This window comes from Equus asinus, chromosome 24 (assembly GCF_041296235.1).
Source record: "Equus asinus isolate D_3611 breed Donkey chromosome 24, EquAss-T2T_v2, whole genome shotgun sequence".
NCBI classification, from domain to species: domain Eukaryota; kingdom Metazoa; phylum Chordata; class Mammalia; order Perissodactyla; family Equidae; genus Equus; species Equus asinus.
In genome coordinates, this window is record NC_091813.1 from 56,401,649 (window position 1) to 56,417,755 (window position 16,107).

Consider the following 16,107-nt stretch of genomic DNA (forward strand, 5'->3'; position numbering starts at 1 on the left):
AGGCAATTGATTGAAAAAGCACAGATTGCCTTGAAAAGACCATTGGCAGAATATTAACATAAAAGCCCATGCTACTGAGGACTCAGAAAGAATTGAGGAGGGGAACATAAGGTGAGCTGCTGTCATCTTAGAAAATACGTATATCATCATGAACAGAAGATTGCTAGAAGTGGGAATGTTAAATGTGCTTTTGGTGAGGTTTCAGAAGGAAATAAGGAACACGTAATTGGATACTAGAGGAAGGGTGATCTTTGTTATAAAGTGGCAGAGAATTTGGCTGAATTGTGTTCTTTTGTTGGGTGGAAGTTAGAATTTGTAAGTGAAGATCATGGATATTCAGCTGAGGAAATTTCCAAGTAAAGTGTGGAAGGTGCAGCCTGTTTTTTGCTTGCTGCTTACAATAAAATGTGAAAGAGAGGATAAATGAGAAGTGAACTATTAAGCAAAAGGAATCAGCACTTGATGATTTGGAAAATTTTCAGCCTATCTAGATAGTGTGCCCTGGAGACAGGACCAAGGGTGTGGCTGGACAAACTGGTGGATCCAATCCACTATCTCAGCAGAAAGCAGGAATAGAGATGAAGTTATCCAGAAAAGATCGTGGAGGACCCTACTGTCCAATGGCTTGGACCCCCATAAATTGAATGCAAGACTGGTGATGTTTTTGAGAAATTTATACAAGCAAAAATAAATCTGGCATGAACAGAAATATACAGAGACAGCATAAAATGGAGAAATAACTCCAAGGGCAGAGTCACGAATTCAAAGGCCTAGGCTGATGGGACTGCCTTGGGTAGAGAGGGCAGGGCTGCCAACCAGCTGAGCCAAGATTGCAGAGCCACCATCCTACCAGGCCCAGAGGACACAGCACTGAGTCAAAAAGGATACTCTCAGGACTTGACACTAATAGAATTTCCCCTGCTTTGTTTCGGATTTGCTTGGCACCCGTGGCCACTTCTTTTCTTCCAATTTCTCCCTTTTGAAATGGGAACGTCTATCCTAGTCTGTCACACTATTTTATTTTGGAAGCAGATAATTTGTTTTCTGGTCTCACAGGTTCACAGATAGAGAGGAATTTCTGCAGGAAAACCCATACCCCAAGGGAGCCCTGCCGAATGGCTGAGTAGTTAAGTTCATGCTCCACTTTGGCAGCCTGGGGTTCACTTGTTTGGAACTTTAGCACAGACCTAAGCACCTCTTGCCAGACCACGCTGTGCTGGCGTCCCACATAGAAGAACTGGAAGGACTTACAACTAGGATATACAACTATGTATGGGGCTTTGAGGAATGAAAGAAAAAAGGAAGATTGGCAACAGATACTAGCTCAGGGCCAATCTTCCTCACTAAAAAAAAAAAAATAAATAAATAAATAAAGATGCAAAGAGAACATCCAGGAAGATTAAAAACAAAAATCATACCCTGAGTTTCACCCATAGCTGATTTAGATAATGAGATTTGGGACTTGGAATTGATGAAATTTTGGACTTGGTTGATGCTAAAATAGTTAAGACTTTTAGGAATGTTGGAACTGGGTGAATCTATTTTGCTACATGTGAACGACACGGATTTTGGAGGGCCAGAGGGTAGACCTTTATGGGCTAAATTGTATCCTCCTAAAGATACGCTGAAGTCCTAATAACCAGTACCTCCGAATGTGACCTTATTTGGAAATAAGATCATTGCAAATGTAATTAGCTAAGATGTGGTTATATGGGAGTAGGGTGGGTCTTTAATCCAATATGATTGTTGTCATTATAAGAAGAGGAGAAAAGATACAGAGATAAAGACAGAAAGGGAGAAGATGTCCATGTGATGGCACTGGCTGAGATCTCAGCGATACATCTTCAAGCCGAGAACACCAAGGATTGCTCAAAAACACCAGAAAAGGCAAGAAAGAATTCTTCCCTACAGGATTCAAGGGAAACACAGCCCTGTTGACACTTTGATTTCAGATTTCCAACCTCCAGAACTGTGAGAGGACACATTTCTGTTGTTGTAAGCCCCCTCCTTTGTGGCATTTGATGACAGCAGCCCTGTAACGCTAATACAGTTGGGAAACGTGAACCACAGTTTTAAGTGTTTTGAGAATCAGATTGCTGTTTGTTGCTTTAAAGTTTCTGCTGCCTAATGAAGTCCTCAGAAATGTTCATCTGACTCCGGAGCCCCCAAAAATAGAAGAGTGAGAGCAGCTGTTTTTCTGACACACTGTCTGTGTCCTATAGTAATCAGCAAAAAAAGGGGTTTTGTAGAACTCAACTCACTTAGTCAATTGTTTCTTCTGAAACATATGAATTTCTCGTCGGTTTCACATGAGTAAATAGGGTTTTTTCTAGGAACAGACAGTATAGATAAATGCATATTATGTATGTTTTATTTTAAAAAGTTGGTCAAGGATAAAATTTTGGTATAGCATTTGCACTAGGACACAACATTTGCAAGAAGGATTATGCTATTCTTTATAACTATGGAATGCAAGTATGAATCGATATATGAAACATACATACCTGGCTTCTCTTGTTTTTTTACTTGTGGCTCTAAAAATATTGGGAAACATTAGTAATGATGATTATATAAATATTTATTTCCTGTATTCATGCATATTTCTTTTACCTATTATTCATTGGTTTTGTTATCTGTCATATTAATTTTCTTCTTCTTATGATTGCAGAAAATTAACACAAATAAAAGTTCCTCATTATCAATCACAATAAGAATTATTTTCAGAAAAAATGTAAACGTGAACTAAGATTTTTAATGAGAAGTTAATGAAAGGTATTGATTTGTACCTCCAGCGAATAAAGGACGAAGGAAAATTTCAGCATATCATATTCTCAGAAATACACTCAGGATAATAGTCACATTGTCTATACAAAATAGTTAAACCTTCGACTTTAAGCAAAATACTCAACATGGAATCAAAGGATAAGTAAAAGCAAGCATTTAAGATTTGCTTTATTTATTTTTTTTGGCATGCACATAACATACGTGGAGGTGTAGGCTTCACTTCTTTGCCTAGAGAAAGTTCAAAAGTTATTAAAGACTGAATCACTCAGTTGTTATTAAATTGACATTGAATATGATAGGATATTATATATTTGAAAATCAGAATCAAATAACATAGATCCCAGCTATCATTCTTTATTGAAATTCTGCAGGGTGTGTAATTTAATGTCCACACCAAGTTACTAATTGAAAAAAACATTTTAAGTAATAAAACTTCTCACTTAATTTAATTCTGCCATTAAAAAAAATAACTTGCTCACAAACTGTTGTGTGCAATGTTAACTTTTTAATCTAATATTAAAATAAAACCCAATTTTATTTTTAGAAATTATTTTTATCCCTTCATTATCCAAGATGAAAAATCCAAGACTGTTTTCATTTCCATTAACATTATTAATATATTATCTGTCCAAGTATACTGCATTGAAAAATGAATGCTGCTGAATTTGGAACTCTTGATGACTAGAAATACATTACATGCTTTGATAGCATGTTGGATCTCTAGTGTGGGGGTTGGAAAATTGTGAAAATTCAGATAGTATATATTTTTGACTTTTGGGCCATATGATCTCTGTTACAACTATTCAGCTCTGCTGTTGTAGCACAGAAGCAGCCATAAACAACATGTAAGTGAATAGGAATGGCTTTGTTCCAATAAAACTTTATTTACACAAACTGGTGGCCAGTCCATAGGCCATTACTTACAAACCTCTGCCCTATCCATAGTCAGTTTTAATTTTCTTTCTTTTTTTATCTCAACAAAGATTTTGGCGGTAAACAAAAACACCTTCCTTGATTCTGTCTTGCTTTATAAGGCCATCCAACACCTTTCCATCACTGCTTAACTCAGCTTCTTAAGAATGTCATCTTGACTTGCTTTTTCCACTTCTTAACTCCCACTTAAGCATTAGTTCACTATAATCTACTTCTGTTCCCTCCATTCTATTTATCAGGCCTCTCTGGTCACTAGTTCCTCTTACTTGCCAAGATCAAAGGATATATCCAACTATGTTATCACTTTCTCCTTTTTAAATCCTTGTTCACTTGGGTTCTTGGAGGGCTTCACATAACGTTCTTTACTGTAATGGGATAAATATTAATACTGTCTTTTTTATTCTCAAAAGTGTCCTAGTGACTTCTACTTCTAACTAAGATAAAATCGCAGGGAATCTAATTAGTCCTCACACTTGAAACTATGGAAAACAGACAAAATGTATAAAACAATGGTCTTAAAGATATTACACGTCAGTCAAAAAAGGACAGTGATCCTTAAGCGGTGGGAAACAAATGAGATGTGCCCTATGATTGTCCCAGCTTAATGCCTTGAGAGAGAAGCAGGGCCCTAGTGCAGAAATGGAGCTGAACTGATGAGATGGAGCTGGGGGTCTGGGAAGACCAAGACATCTAAAGAACAAAGATCAGAGTGATATAGAGAGCTGCAGAGAAAAAGACAGAAAATTCTGGGGATTTGTGGAAGGCTCCCTTAAGTATTCAGACCAGCATATGCACAGAAGGAAACTACTTGAGGCCAGAGAAAGAAACAATGGGAACAATGCTGTAGCTCTTTACATTAAGGGTTGAAGTCCCCCAACTTTGTTCTTTTTCTTCATTGTTGTGTTGGCTATTCTGGGTCTTTTTCCTTTCTATATAAACTTTAGAATCAGTTTGTGCACATCCTCAAAATAACTTGCTGGGATTTTGATGGAGATTGCATTGAATCTACTGATCAAGTTGAGAAGAACTGACATCTTAACAATATTAAATCTTCTACCTCACAAACATGGAATATCTCACCATTTATGTAGAGATTTTGATTTTTAAAATTTTTTTTATCAGAGTTTGCTCCTTTCAGTTTTTATTTGACTAACTTCTACTTAGTGCTCAGCTCAGCTATCTCTTCCTCAGACAGCCTTGTCTGATGTGGTTGCACTGCTTTCCCTTCTCAGTGCCATCATTGTTAATCACAATCTACTGTAAGTATTAACCTGTGACTACCTTCCCTTCTTGACTGTGAGATATTTGAGAACAGAGATCATATTTATCTACCACTGAATCCAGAGAACTGGTGCAATACCTAATACATGGTTATGGTAGGTGCTCAATTATTGTTTGTTCATTAGATAAATAAATGAAATAATTAATGAAAACAAGAGAGGGTAAATAAATGGAGAAATTGAGCCAAAAAAATGAAGGTAAAACAATACATGAATTTGGGAATAACATTAGAACACAAAATGCACGTTAAAGTTACTCCATACTTTCTTTGACTCGGTTTGATAATTCGCCCACCCCTGAGCTTTCTGCTGCTCAGGCAAAGCTAAAAAGTGCAATCAGTTATACAATTCACAATGTCTTAAGATATAAACAACTAAGTTTCAGAGAAGCACAGCAATTCCTGACAGTGTAACTGAGATAACTGCATTTTATGGGTTCTCAAAAAGAAAAAAGGTATAGTGTAGTACAATGTAGTAAAGAACATCTTCAACAATATCCCCACCCTAAATATGTAACAGTTTTTATAGGACTCCGCCTACTGCTCTCCACATGGACCAATTACACTATACCAAGCACAGTTCAGTAAGAGAAATGCTACTTTGGGCCCAATCAATGTGGATCAAATATACAGCTATATACTCTGCCTAAATGTAAGGATAAAATCAAAGTTATAGAGACCCTATGCAGTGATATTTGAAGTATTGAACAGTCATGTTTCTCTTCGAGAATCTAATAAGTCTATTGACATAATCCTAAGAAACATGCCCAAAGACACATAAACACACACACACAAATTGCTTGTAAATATAAGGTTGTTCAATTATGCTCTTGAAGCCCAGCCAGATTAAGAAAATCTTGACTTGAAGGTTCTACTCATTCCTACAGTTAGGTTGTGATAAATACTGGACAACTATACCAGAAACCTGTTTAATTAAGAAATGTGGGGTTCAAAGTTGGTTCTTCACATGCTGTCTACCATATATACCTTTTCCCAAGTTCAATTTCAATTGCAGTCCCATAACATCTCTTTAATTATTCCACTGCTATTTTCTTTATATTTTGTGTTATGGATTTTATTGTGTTCCCCCTAAAAGATATGCTGAAGTCCTAACACTCAGTACCTTGTGAATGTGACCTTATTTGGAAACAGAGTCTTTGCAGGTATAATTAAGTTAACATGAGGTCATTAGCATGAGCCCTATTCTAATATGACTGATGTCCTTATAAGAGGACGGGATGAGATACAGAAGTGGACATGCGTAGAGGGAAGATGATGTGAAGACACCCAGGGAGAATATCATGCGATGACCGAGATAGAGATTTGAATGATCTGTCTACAAGCCAAGGAACACCAAGGATTGCCGGCAATACCAGAAGCTAAGAGAAAGGCATGGAACAGATTCTCCTCCCGGACTGTCAAAGAGAGCATGGCCCTGCCTACACCTTGATTTTGGACTCCTGGTCTTCAGAACTGTGAGAGAATAAATTTCTGTTGTTTTAAGTCACCCAGTTTGTGACATTTGCTACCACACTGCTAGGAAACCAATACACTATGCCAGGACTTTAATCCAATCCAACACTGCTTCTCTCCATAATTACCAAGAACATCCAAACTGGTCATGAAAGTACAGGCCTTCTCCCATCACTCTTCTTTCAATTCTGTAGCCAGAGAGATTTTCTAGAATGCATGTCTGGTCATTTCAAATATCACATGTCAGCCTACAGCATGGACCGTCTTTATTAACTCCAACTGCCTCTCCCTGGTCTATGAGGTTATTGATTAATCTAATTGCTGCATATCTCGTCTCTCTCTTCACCATTTTGTACCCTATGCTCAAGTCATACTGAAGTGTTGTATTTATAAAAACCAATTCAAGGTCTTTTTTTTTTTTCCTCTGGGCTGTCTTTTTGTTGATCTCTCTGTCTAGAGCTTTCTTTCTTCTTCTTCATCTGCTAAATCCCATTTATTATTTGGATATACCCCCAAAATAAGCTGCTCTAGATAGCTTTCCCTTAATCCCTTAGTCTGAGTTAGGTGCACCTTTCATATTCCAATATTATTCTCTTCTTATCTTTACCTTAGTACTAAAAATACTGTTTTGAAAAGTCTATTTACTTGATTATCTCCTCCAACTTTCTGTACCTTCCATATAAGCAGGGATTGTAGTGCTGCCAAAGCTTAGCCTGGTTCCTGGCATATTGGAATTTACCAATAAATACATGTTGACTGAATTAAATGGGTAACTACTATGCAAATATTGTATGCCAGCAGTTGAGTGCAAATTGGGACTGGAAGCTTCTCACTAGAAGCCTGCTGGGGTCATGCCAGGAGACCCTTGCTGACAGGTCCCAGGTTGACCTAAGAAAGGACCAGTATTCTGCTCCAATACATAGGCAAATTAATAGCTAAGGGAACAGAGTTATAAGTCATAGCAATGACACCTTAATCTTGAAAGCAAACAGTAAGTGGATATAACCTAATGTTCAGTCTATAAAGTCCTAATAAGCTGAATTGCTAACTTTAAGTAACACATCATTCTGATATTCTCTTCAAGATCAACTTGTTACTTTTAAATAATTGAGGTGATTGCAATAAAGGCTGTTTACTGTAATCCTATTAAATATTGAACTGGATTAGAATAATAAATCTTAAATCATTCCTGCAATAGTTAGGCAACAGTTCCAATTACCTCGGATATCCAGTTCTAGTTAATGACCCTGGAACTATGTCATCTTCCTTAGTAAAATATGTTTTCTACACTGAGGGACAAGCAGGCCTTACTCAACTGGTATCAATTCTTTAAGCCACAGGCAAAAAGTAAAAATAAAAACAAAGAAAAGAGAGCAGTACACATCCTTGTGTTATGCCACTGGATATTTTATTGCCTGATGTTTCCAATTATTATATGATCTGCTAATAAATTATTTTTGATACAGTAATAAATTATTATCTAATCTACTAATGAATTATTTATATGGATTTTTGACTCTCAAAGCAATATTAAGTTTCAGATTTTATGCATGTATTAATAGCCAGAGGTCTGTAGTGAATGATCAACATAGCGTAACCTAGTAACAACTCTGGCTCAGGTATCATTAAAATGAATACTGTCAATAAAAGCTTTTAAATAGTCTACTTCATAATAAATTTCTCCCTTAATTGATTGCTTAACATTGGCCAATAGTGGAATAACTTTATTTTGTGATCTTTATGATTCACATGTCCACAAATAGCTTTAACATATTTTAAATATATATATGTCAAATTACTATATTAATTCATTATTTCATTAACTCTATCTGGGTATATTTATCTTAAACTTTCTAACCACCTCTACTATATGGTAGATATATGCCGGAAACCAATCAACAGTGCCCTAAAGCCTTCTCATTATGAGGTTATTTAGCCTTTGAATTTTAGAGCTAGGAAAAGTAAAATTCACAAGTAGAAGTAGGAAACAACTTTCATGAATTTATTCAAAAAATTCATAATTTGGTTAATATCACAGAAACTGCCTCATGTCTGAATCTAATGAGCAAACTAGTTTCCTCTATAAAGATTTATTTTACTTTAATTTTGTCAAAACAATTCAGGTGATTATCATAAAATTTGAATTTTGTAAATTTCACAAATGTAACATTATTTTGGACATATAACACATATGAAGACCTTGAAAAAATTTTTACTTAGATGATGTAATAGAGATTATCATTAAATAACTCCACTGAATTTTAAAAGAAGAATTTGATATAAGAGCAGTAGAACTTTACAAATTTTACAACACATAATGAGAGAATTTTAAAACTGGAAGGATCTCGGAAATGATCTGGTATGCTTTCTTCTTTTCCAAAGTAAACACACCAGGCTTCACGAACTATCCAGAGTCTATGTGTCCATTATATTTCTGTGTGTTTCCCCTCTGAGATATCTGCATCAGTCCAGGGTCTAGAGCAGTGGTTCTCAAACTGTGGTTTCTGGAACAGCAGCAGCAGCAGCAACCTCTGGGAAGTTGTTAGAAACACATTCTTGGGCTTCACCCCAGACCTACCAAATCAGAAACTTTGGGGGTGGGGCCTAGCAATTTGTCTTTCAACAGCTTTCTCAGGTGATTCTGATGACTCTTAAGAGTGAGAACTATTGTCTAGAGGGATAAAGTCAACACCTGCCAAGATACAGTGCATATAAGGCTGATTTTTTAACGACTTGATAATCTGGATAAGAAGCACAGAAAGAGGAGTGCTAAGAGGTTCTGATAGTGAAATCTCACCACTAAAATCTAAATATCCCTGTTTTTCCAGCTTTCTTGAGATATAATTGAGATATATGTAAGATTAAGGTATACAACTTGATTTCATACACACATCTATTCGAAATGATTACCACACTAAGGTTAGCTAACACATCCATCACCTCACATATTTTATCTTTTTTGTATGTGGTGATAACATCTAAGATTTACTTTCTTAGCAACTTTGAAATTTATAATATAGTATTATTAACTATACTCACCATGCTGTACACAAGATCCCCAGAAATTATTCATCTCATAGTTGGAAGTTTGTACCCTTTGACCCAATATCACCCCAATTTCCACACGCCCAAATCCCTAGCAACCACCATGTAACGCTCTACTTCTATGAGTTTGGCTTTTCAGATTCCACATTTAAGTGAGAACATACAGCATTTGCCTTGCTCTCTCCAATTTATTTCACTCAGTATAATGCCCTCAAGATCCATCCACATAGTCACAAAAGGCAGGCTTTCCGTCTTTCTTGTGGATGAATATTCCATTGTATATGTATACAACATTTTCTTTATCCACTCATCAACTGATGGACATGTCAGTTGTTTACATATTTTGGCTATTGTGAATAATGTTGCAATAAATATGGGGTGCAAACATATCTTTGAGATAATAGTGATTTCCTTCCCTTCAGATATATACCCAGAAGTGGGATTGCTGGATTATATAGTAGTTCTATTTTAATTGTTAAGTAACCTCCATACTATATTCCATAGTGTCTGTTCCAATTTACATTCCTACCAACAGGGCACAAGAATTTCCTTTTCTCCACATCCTCACCAACACATATCCTGTGTTTTTGAAAACAGCCATTCTAATGGGTGATATCTTATAGTGCTTGTGATGTGCATTTCCCTGATGATTAGTGATGATGAGCATCTTTTCATATACCAGTTGCCCATTTGTATATCTTCTTTGGAAAAATGTCTGTTTATTTTTTCTTCACATTTAATTAGATGATTTGGTTTTCACTATAGAGTTATATGAGTTCTTTATATATTTTGGATAGTAACCCCTTATCAGATAGATGATTTGCAAATATTTTCTCCCATTCCCTATGTTGTCTTTTCATTCACTGATTATTTCCTTTGATGTTCAGAAGTTTTTTAGTTTGATGTAATCCCACTTATCTATTTTTGCTTTTGTTATTTGTGCTATTGATATCATAGCCAAAAAATCATTGCCAAGACCAATTTTAAGGAGCTTTTTTCCTATGTTTTCTTCTAGGAGTTTTCCCGTTTCAGATCTTACATTTAAGTCTTTAATGCATTTGTAGTTAATTTTTGTGAGTAGTGTAAGATAGAAGTCCAATTTAATTATTTTGCATGTGAATATCCAGTTTTCCCAACACCGTTAATTGAAGAGACTATTCTTTTCCATTGGGAGTTCTTGACTTTGTCAAATATTAGTGGACTGTACATGCATGGGTTTATTTCTGACCTCTCAATTCTGTTCCATTAGTCTCTGTGTCTGTTTTTATGCCAGTACCATACTGTTTTGATTACTATAGCTTTATTATAAAGTTTGAAATTAGGATGTATAATGCCTCCAGCTTTGGTCTTTCTCAGGATTGCTCTGGCTATTTGGAGTCTTTTGTGATTCCACATGAATTTAGGATAATTTGTTCTATTTTTGTAAAAACTTCCATTGAAATTTTGATAGGGATTGCATTGAACCTGTAAATGACTTGGGGTAGCATGTACATTTTACAATATTAATTCTTCCAGTTCATGCATATGGGATACCCGTCCGTGTATCTGTGACTTTAATTTCTTTCACCCATGTCTTGTAATTTTCAGTGTATAAATCTTTCACCTCCTTGTTTAAAATCATTCCTAAGAATTTTATTTTTGATGTTATTGCAAAGGAATTGTTTTCATTATTTCTTTTTCATACAGTTCATTATTAGTGTATAGAAATGCAACGAATTTTTGCACGATGATTTTTATCCTGTAACTTTACAGAATTCATTTATTAATTCTCACAGTTTTTCGGTGGAGCCTTCAGCATTTTTCTATATATTAGATCATATCATTTACTAACAGAGACGATTTTAGTTCTTCATTTATGATTTGGATGACTTTTATTTCTTTTTGTTCACTAATTGCTTTAGTTAGGACTTCCATCACTACTTTGAATAAAGTGATGAGTGTGGGCATCCTTGTCTTGTTCCAGATCTTAGCAAGAAAGCTTTCCACCTTTTACCAGTGAGTATGATGTGAACTGTGGGTTTTTCAAATATGACTTTTATTATGTTGGGTTAAATTCCTTCTATACCCAATTTGTTGAGAGTTTTTATCATGAAAAGATGTTGAATTTTGTCAAATGTTTTTTCTGCATCTATTAATATAATCCCACAATTTTTATTTTTCATTCAATTAATATGGTGTATCACGTTTATTTATTTGTGTATGTTGAACTATTCTGCATCCAAGGGATGAATCCCATTTGATCATAGTGTATAAGCTTTTTAATATGCTATTGAATTCAGTTTGCTAGTTTTTGTTGAGAATATCTGTATCTATATTCATCTGTGATATTGGCCTATAGTTTTCTTTCTTGTAGTGCTCTTATCTGATTTTGGTATCAGAGTAATGCTGACCCTGTAAGGTGAGTTTGGAAGTTTTTCCTCCTCTCAAATTTCTGAAGAGTTTGAGAAGGACTGTCATTAAGTCCTCTTTAAATGTTTGGTAGAGTTCACCAGTAAAAGCATCTGGTCCTGAGCTTCTCTTTGTTGGGAGGTTTTTAATATATTTTTTTTAATTTTTGAATTTTATTTATTTATTTATTTTTGCTGAGGAAAATTAGCCCTGAGTTAACATCTGTGCCAATCTTCCTCTATTTTGTATGTGGGTCACCACCACAGCATGGCTGATGAATGATGTAGGTCCACGCCCAGGATACAAACCTGTAATCCAGGGTCACTGAAGCAGAGTGTGCCGAACTTAATCACTACACCATGGGGCCAGCCCCTGTTGAGAGGTTTTTGATTACTGATTCAATCTTCTTACTTGTTATTGGTCTGTTCAGATTTCCTATTTCCTCATGATTCAGTCTTGTTTGATGTACGTTTCTATGTGTTTATCCAGTTCTCCTAGGTTGTCCAATTTGTTGATGTATAATTATTCATAATAGTCTCATAAGATCCTTTGTATTTCTGGGGTATTAGAGCAAGGTCTGCTCTTTCATTTATAATTTTACTTATGTAGGTCCTCTTTCTTTTTTTCTTGGTTAGTCCAGCTAAGGTTTTGTCAGTTTTGTTTATCTTATCAAAGAATCAACTCTTAGTCTTATTAATCTTTTCTATTGTTTTCCTATTCTCTATTTTGTTTATTTCTGCTCTAATCTTTATTATTTCTTTCCTTCTGCTAGATTTGGGGTTAGTTTGTTCCTCTTTTTCTAATTTCTTGAGTTTAAAGTTAGATTGTTTATTTGTGATCTCTCTTTTGTCTTAATGTAGGCATTTATTGCTATAAACTTCCTTCTTAGAACTGCTGCATCCCATAAGTTTTGGTATGTGTGCTTCCATATTCATTTGTTTCAAGATATATTTTGCTTTCTTTTTTTTTTTTTTAGGAAGATTAACCCTGAGCTAACATCTGCTGCCAATCCTCCTCTTTTTGCTGATGAAGATTGGCCCTGAACTAACATCTATGCCCATCTTCCTCTCTTTTTTTATATATGGCATGCCTGCCACAGCATGGCTTGATAAGTGGTGCATAGGTGAACCTCGGGCCGCTGAAGTGGAACATGTACACAACTGCTGTGCCACCTGGCTGGCCTACTCTATGCCTTTTGAATGTAGAATTTAATCGATTTAAAGCAATTATTGATATGTAGGGACTTACTAATGCCATATTGTTGTTTTCTGTCTTTTTTATAGTTTCCTTGTTCCCTTCTTTCTCTCTTGCTGTCTTTCTTTGTGAATTGTGGTTTTCCATAGTGGTATGCTTTGATTGCTTTCTTCTTATCTTTTGGATATTTACTGTAGTGTTTTGCTTTGTGGTTGCCATGAGGCTTACATAAAATATCTTATAAATATGACAGTCTTTTTAAAAGTGATAACATCCTAACTGTGATTGCCTATAAAAACTCTACTCTTTTATTCCCCCACTTTCATATTTTATGTTTTTGTTGTCATAGTTTAGCTCTTTTTATATTGTTTATCTATTAGAAACTTATTGCAGCTATAGTTATTGTAATACTTTTGTCCTTTGAGCTTTATACTATAATTAAGTGATAAGCACACTGCTATTTTACAGTATTAGAGTATTCTGAACTTGACTATATACTTACCTTTACCAGCATGTTTTATATTTTCATATGTTTTCATGTTACTAATTAGAAGCCTTTAATTTCAGCTTGGAAAGTTACATTTAGCATTTCTTGTGAGACAGGTACTGTGGTGATGAGCTCCTTCAGTTTGTTTGAGAAAGTTTTTATCTTCTCTTCATTTCTGAAAGACAACTTTGCCAGGTAAAGTATTCTTGGGTGGGAATTTTTTTCTTTCAGCACTCTGAGTATATTATCCTACTTTCTCTTGGCCTACAAGGTTTCTGCTGAGCAATCTGCTGATAGACTTATGGGGGTTCTCTTATAGGTAAGAAATCTGTTCTTCTTTTTCTGCTTTTAAAATTCTCTTTGTCTGAGTTTAGACAGTTTTATTATAATGTGTCCTGGAGAATCTCATTTTTCATTGAGATTTTGGGGTGACCTATTAGCTTCATGAACTTGGATGTCTAAATCTCTCCTCTGATTTGAAATGTTCTAACCCATTATTTCCTTAAATAAGCTTTCAGCTTCTTTCTACCTCTCTTCTCCTTTTGGGACTCCAGTAAGGTGTAGATTGTTTCTTTTAACAGTATTCCATAATTCACATAGACTTTCTTCACTCTTTTTCGTTGTTTTTTCTTTTTGCTCCCCTGACCAGATGATTACAAATGACCTGTTTTCTAATTGACCAAGTCTTTCTTCTGTTTGATCAAGTTTGTTATTGAAGCTCTGTATTGAATTCTTCAGTTTTGTCACGGTATTCTTCAACTCTAGAACTTGTGTTTATTTTTTTAGTGATTCCTATTTCTTTCTTGAACTTCTCATTTTGTTTATGCATTGTTTTCCTACTTCCATTTAGTTGTCTCTCTGTATTTCTTTCAGTTCACTGAATTTCTTTAATAAGATTATTCTGAATTCTTTGTCACACAGTTTATAGATCTCCATTTCTTTAAGGTTAGTCAATGGAGCTTTATTAGTTTTCTTTGGTGGTGTCATATTTCTTTGATTATTCATGATCCTTGTTTTTCTACATTGGTATCTGCATATTTGAGCAAGTAGACACTTCTTCCAGTCTTTACAGACTAGCATCAGAAAGCAAAGCTTTTCAACAGTCAGCCCATCCAGGGATTCCGGGTGTGCCATCTGGTGGTGTCTGTGGGTGGACTTGCTACTGGAGTCCTTGGGCAGGCAGATCTGCTGCTTGGGTCAGCAGGTGGGCAGACCTTGTGCTTGGGTCCCTGGGAATAGCCTGATGCCTGGGTTCACAGGGTGGGCCTGGAGCCCAGGTCCATGGGGGCTGACTGGGTGCCAGGGACCACAGGGTGAGCCTGGAATCTGAGTCCTAAGGCCTGGCTTAGTGCTAGGATCATCCAAGAGTCTGGTTTCACAGAAGCCAGCCTAGAGGCTGAGGCCATGGAGCCAACCTGGTGTTGTGGCAGGCCAACAGCCTGGGTCTGTGGGAGTGAGTTATAGGCTGGTGCTCCCAGGGGTTGGCCTAGAGGTTGGTCTGTGGGGACCAGCCTGGTGCTGGGGCAGGCTGGGAGCCTGGGTTTGTGGGAGCCAGCCTGAAACACGGAAATAAGAAGGCGACCAGGTTCAACTGGTGCTTATGCAGATCAGGAACTTGAGTTCACAGGAACCCATGTGGATCCTGGGGCCATTGGGTCTAGCCCAGCTCTGGATCAGGCTGAGGGTCTTAGGCTGCGGAAGCCTGCCGAGAGCCTGGGGCTGTGGGTGCCGGCCTGGTGCTGGGGCAGGTGCCAGGAGTCTGGTGTAGGTGCCAGGAGTCTGTGGGAGCTGGCTGGTGTTGGGATGAGCCACAAGCCTGAGTTCATGGGAATTTACTGAAAATTTGATGTCACAGTTGCTGCCTTGAGGCTGTGGGAGCCCACTGGTGCCAGTGTGGGCTGGGGGCCTGGATTCATAAGAACTCTCCAGGACCCTGGTACCATGGGAGGCACCTAGGGCCTCAGGAGTCAGCCTGGTGCTGGGACAGCCAGCACTGGGGTCTGCACTGAAGTAGGGTGCTCACTTCTCTCTTCTCCCCCAGGGAGGGTGTTTCTTTCTGCATTGGGCTGCAAACATAGATGTGAATCGATCTTTCTCTGCTCCTCGGTGTGTCTTTCCTTATTTCGTGCTTCACAGGGTGCTGTAACCCCTCGCCTGGAATCTTTAGCCCTTATGAAGGTATTTTTGTGCAGAGATAACTGTTCAGATTGATGTCTCTGAGAGGACAGACACTAGAAATTCTGGCACTGTTGCTAAGTATTCTTTAGCTCTTTTACATTCCCAGTTCCATGATCTCACATATTCAATTATGAGAGGACTTTGTACCAGTTTAAAATCTGATGAAACTTCACAGGCAAACACATCTACAGATATTTGAATGAATAAAGTGCATGCGTATATCTGTCTATACATGGTCTAAAGTCCACATTTAGGCAGCAATACATGTAAGGACAAATCTAGATTCTTTGTTGGAGGAGAATTCTGTAAGGCAGTGGTTCTCCAGCAACAGCATCACCAGGGAACT

The 16,107-nt window shown here is 36.8% G+C and overlaps 1 protein-coding gene across 16 annotated transcripts in view; it reads right to left on the reverse strand.

Annotated features, from left to right (window-relative positions):
• The window catches only part of TRDN (triadin), a 387,867-nt gene that overhangs the window by 42,342 nt on the left and 329,418 nt on the right, over nt 1-16,107 (reverse strand). For 12 of the 16 annotated variants that reach the window (XR_011497622.1, XR_011497621.1, XM_070496108.1 and 9 more), the window contains 2 exons: nt 2,986-3,012; nt 2,505-2,534 (listed from right to left, as the gene is read on the reverse strand). The exons of 1 other annotated variant lie outside the window; for it this stretch is intronic. Coding sequence is in view for 13 of the 15 variants with exons in the window: in XM_070496108.1 (XP_070352209.1) it covers nt 2,505-2,534; nt 2,986-3,012 (57 nt within the window). In the remaining 2 variants the exon portion in view is untranslated. Of the gene's footprint in view, nt 1-2,261; nt 2,330-2,504; nt 2,535-2,985; nt 3,013-8,451; nt 9,001-16,107 lie in introns of those variants that run through there. 3 more of the 16 variants (XM_070496114.1, XM_070496113.1, XM_070496115.1) reach the window with 2 other exon arrangements.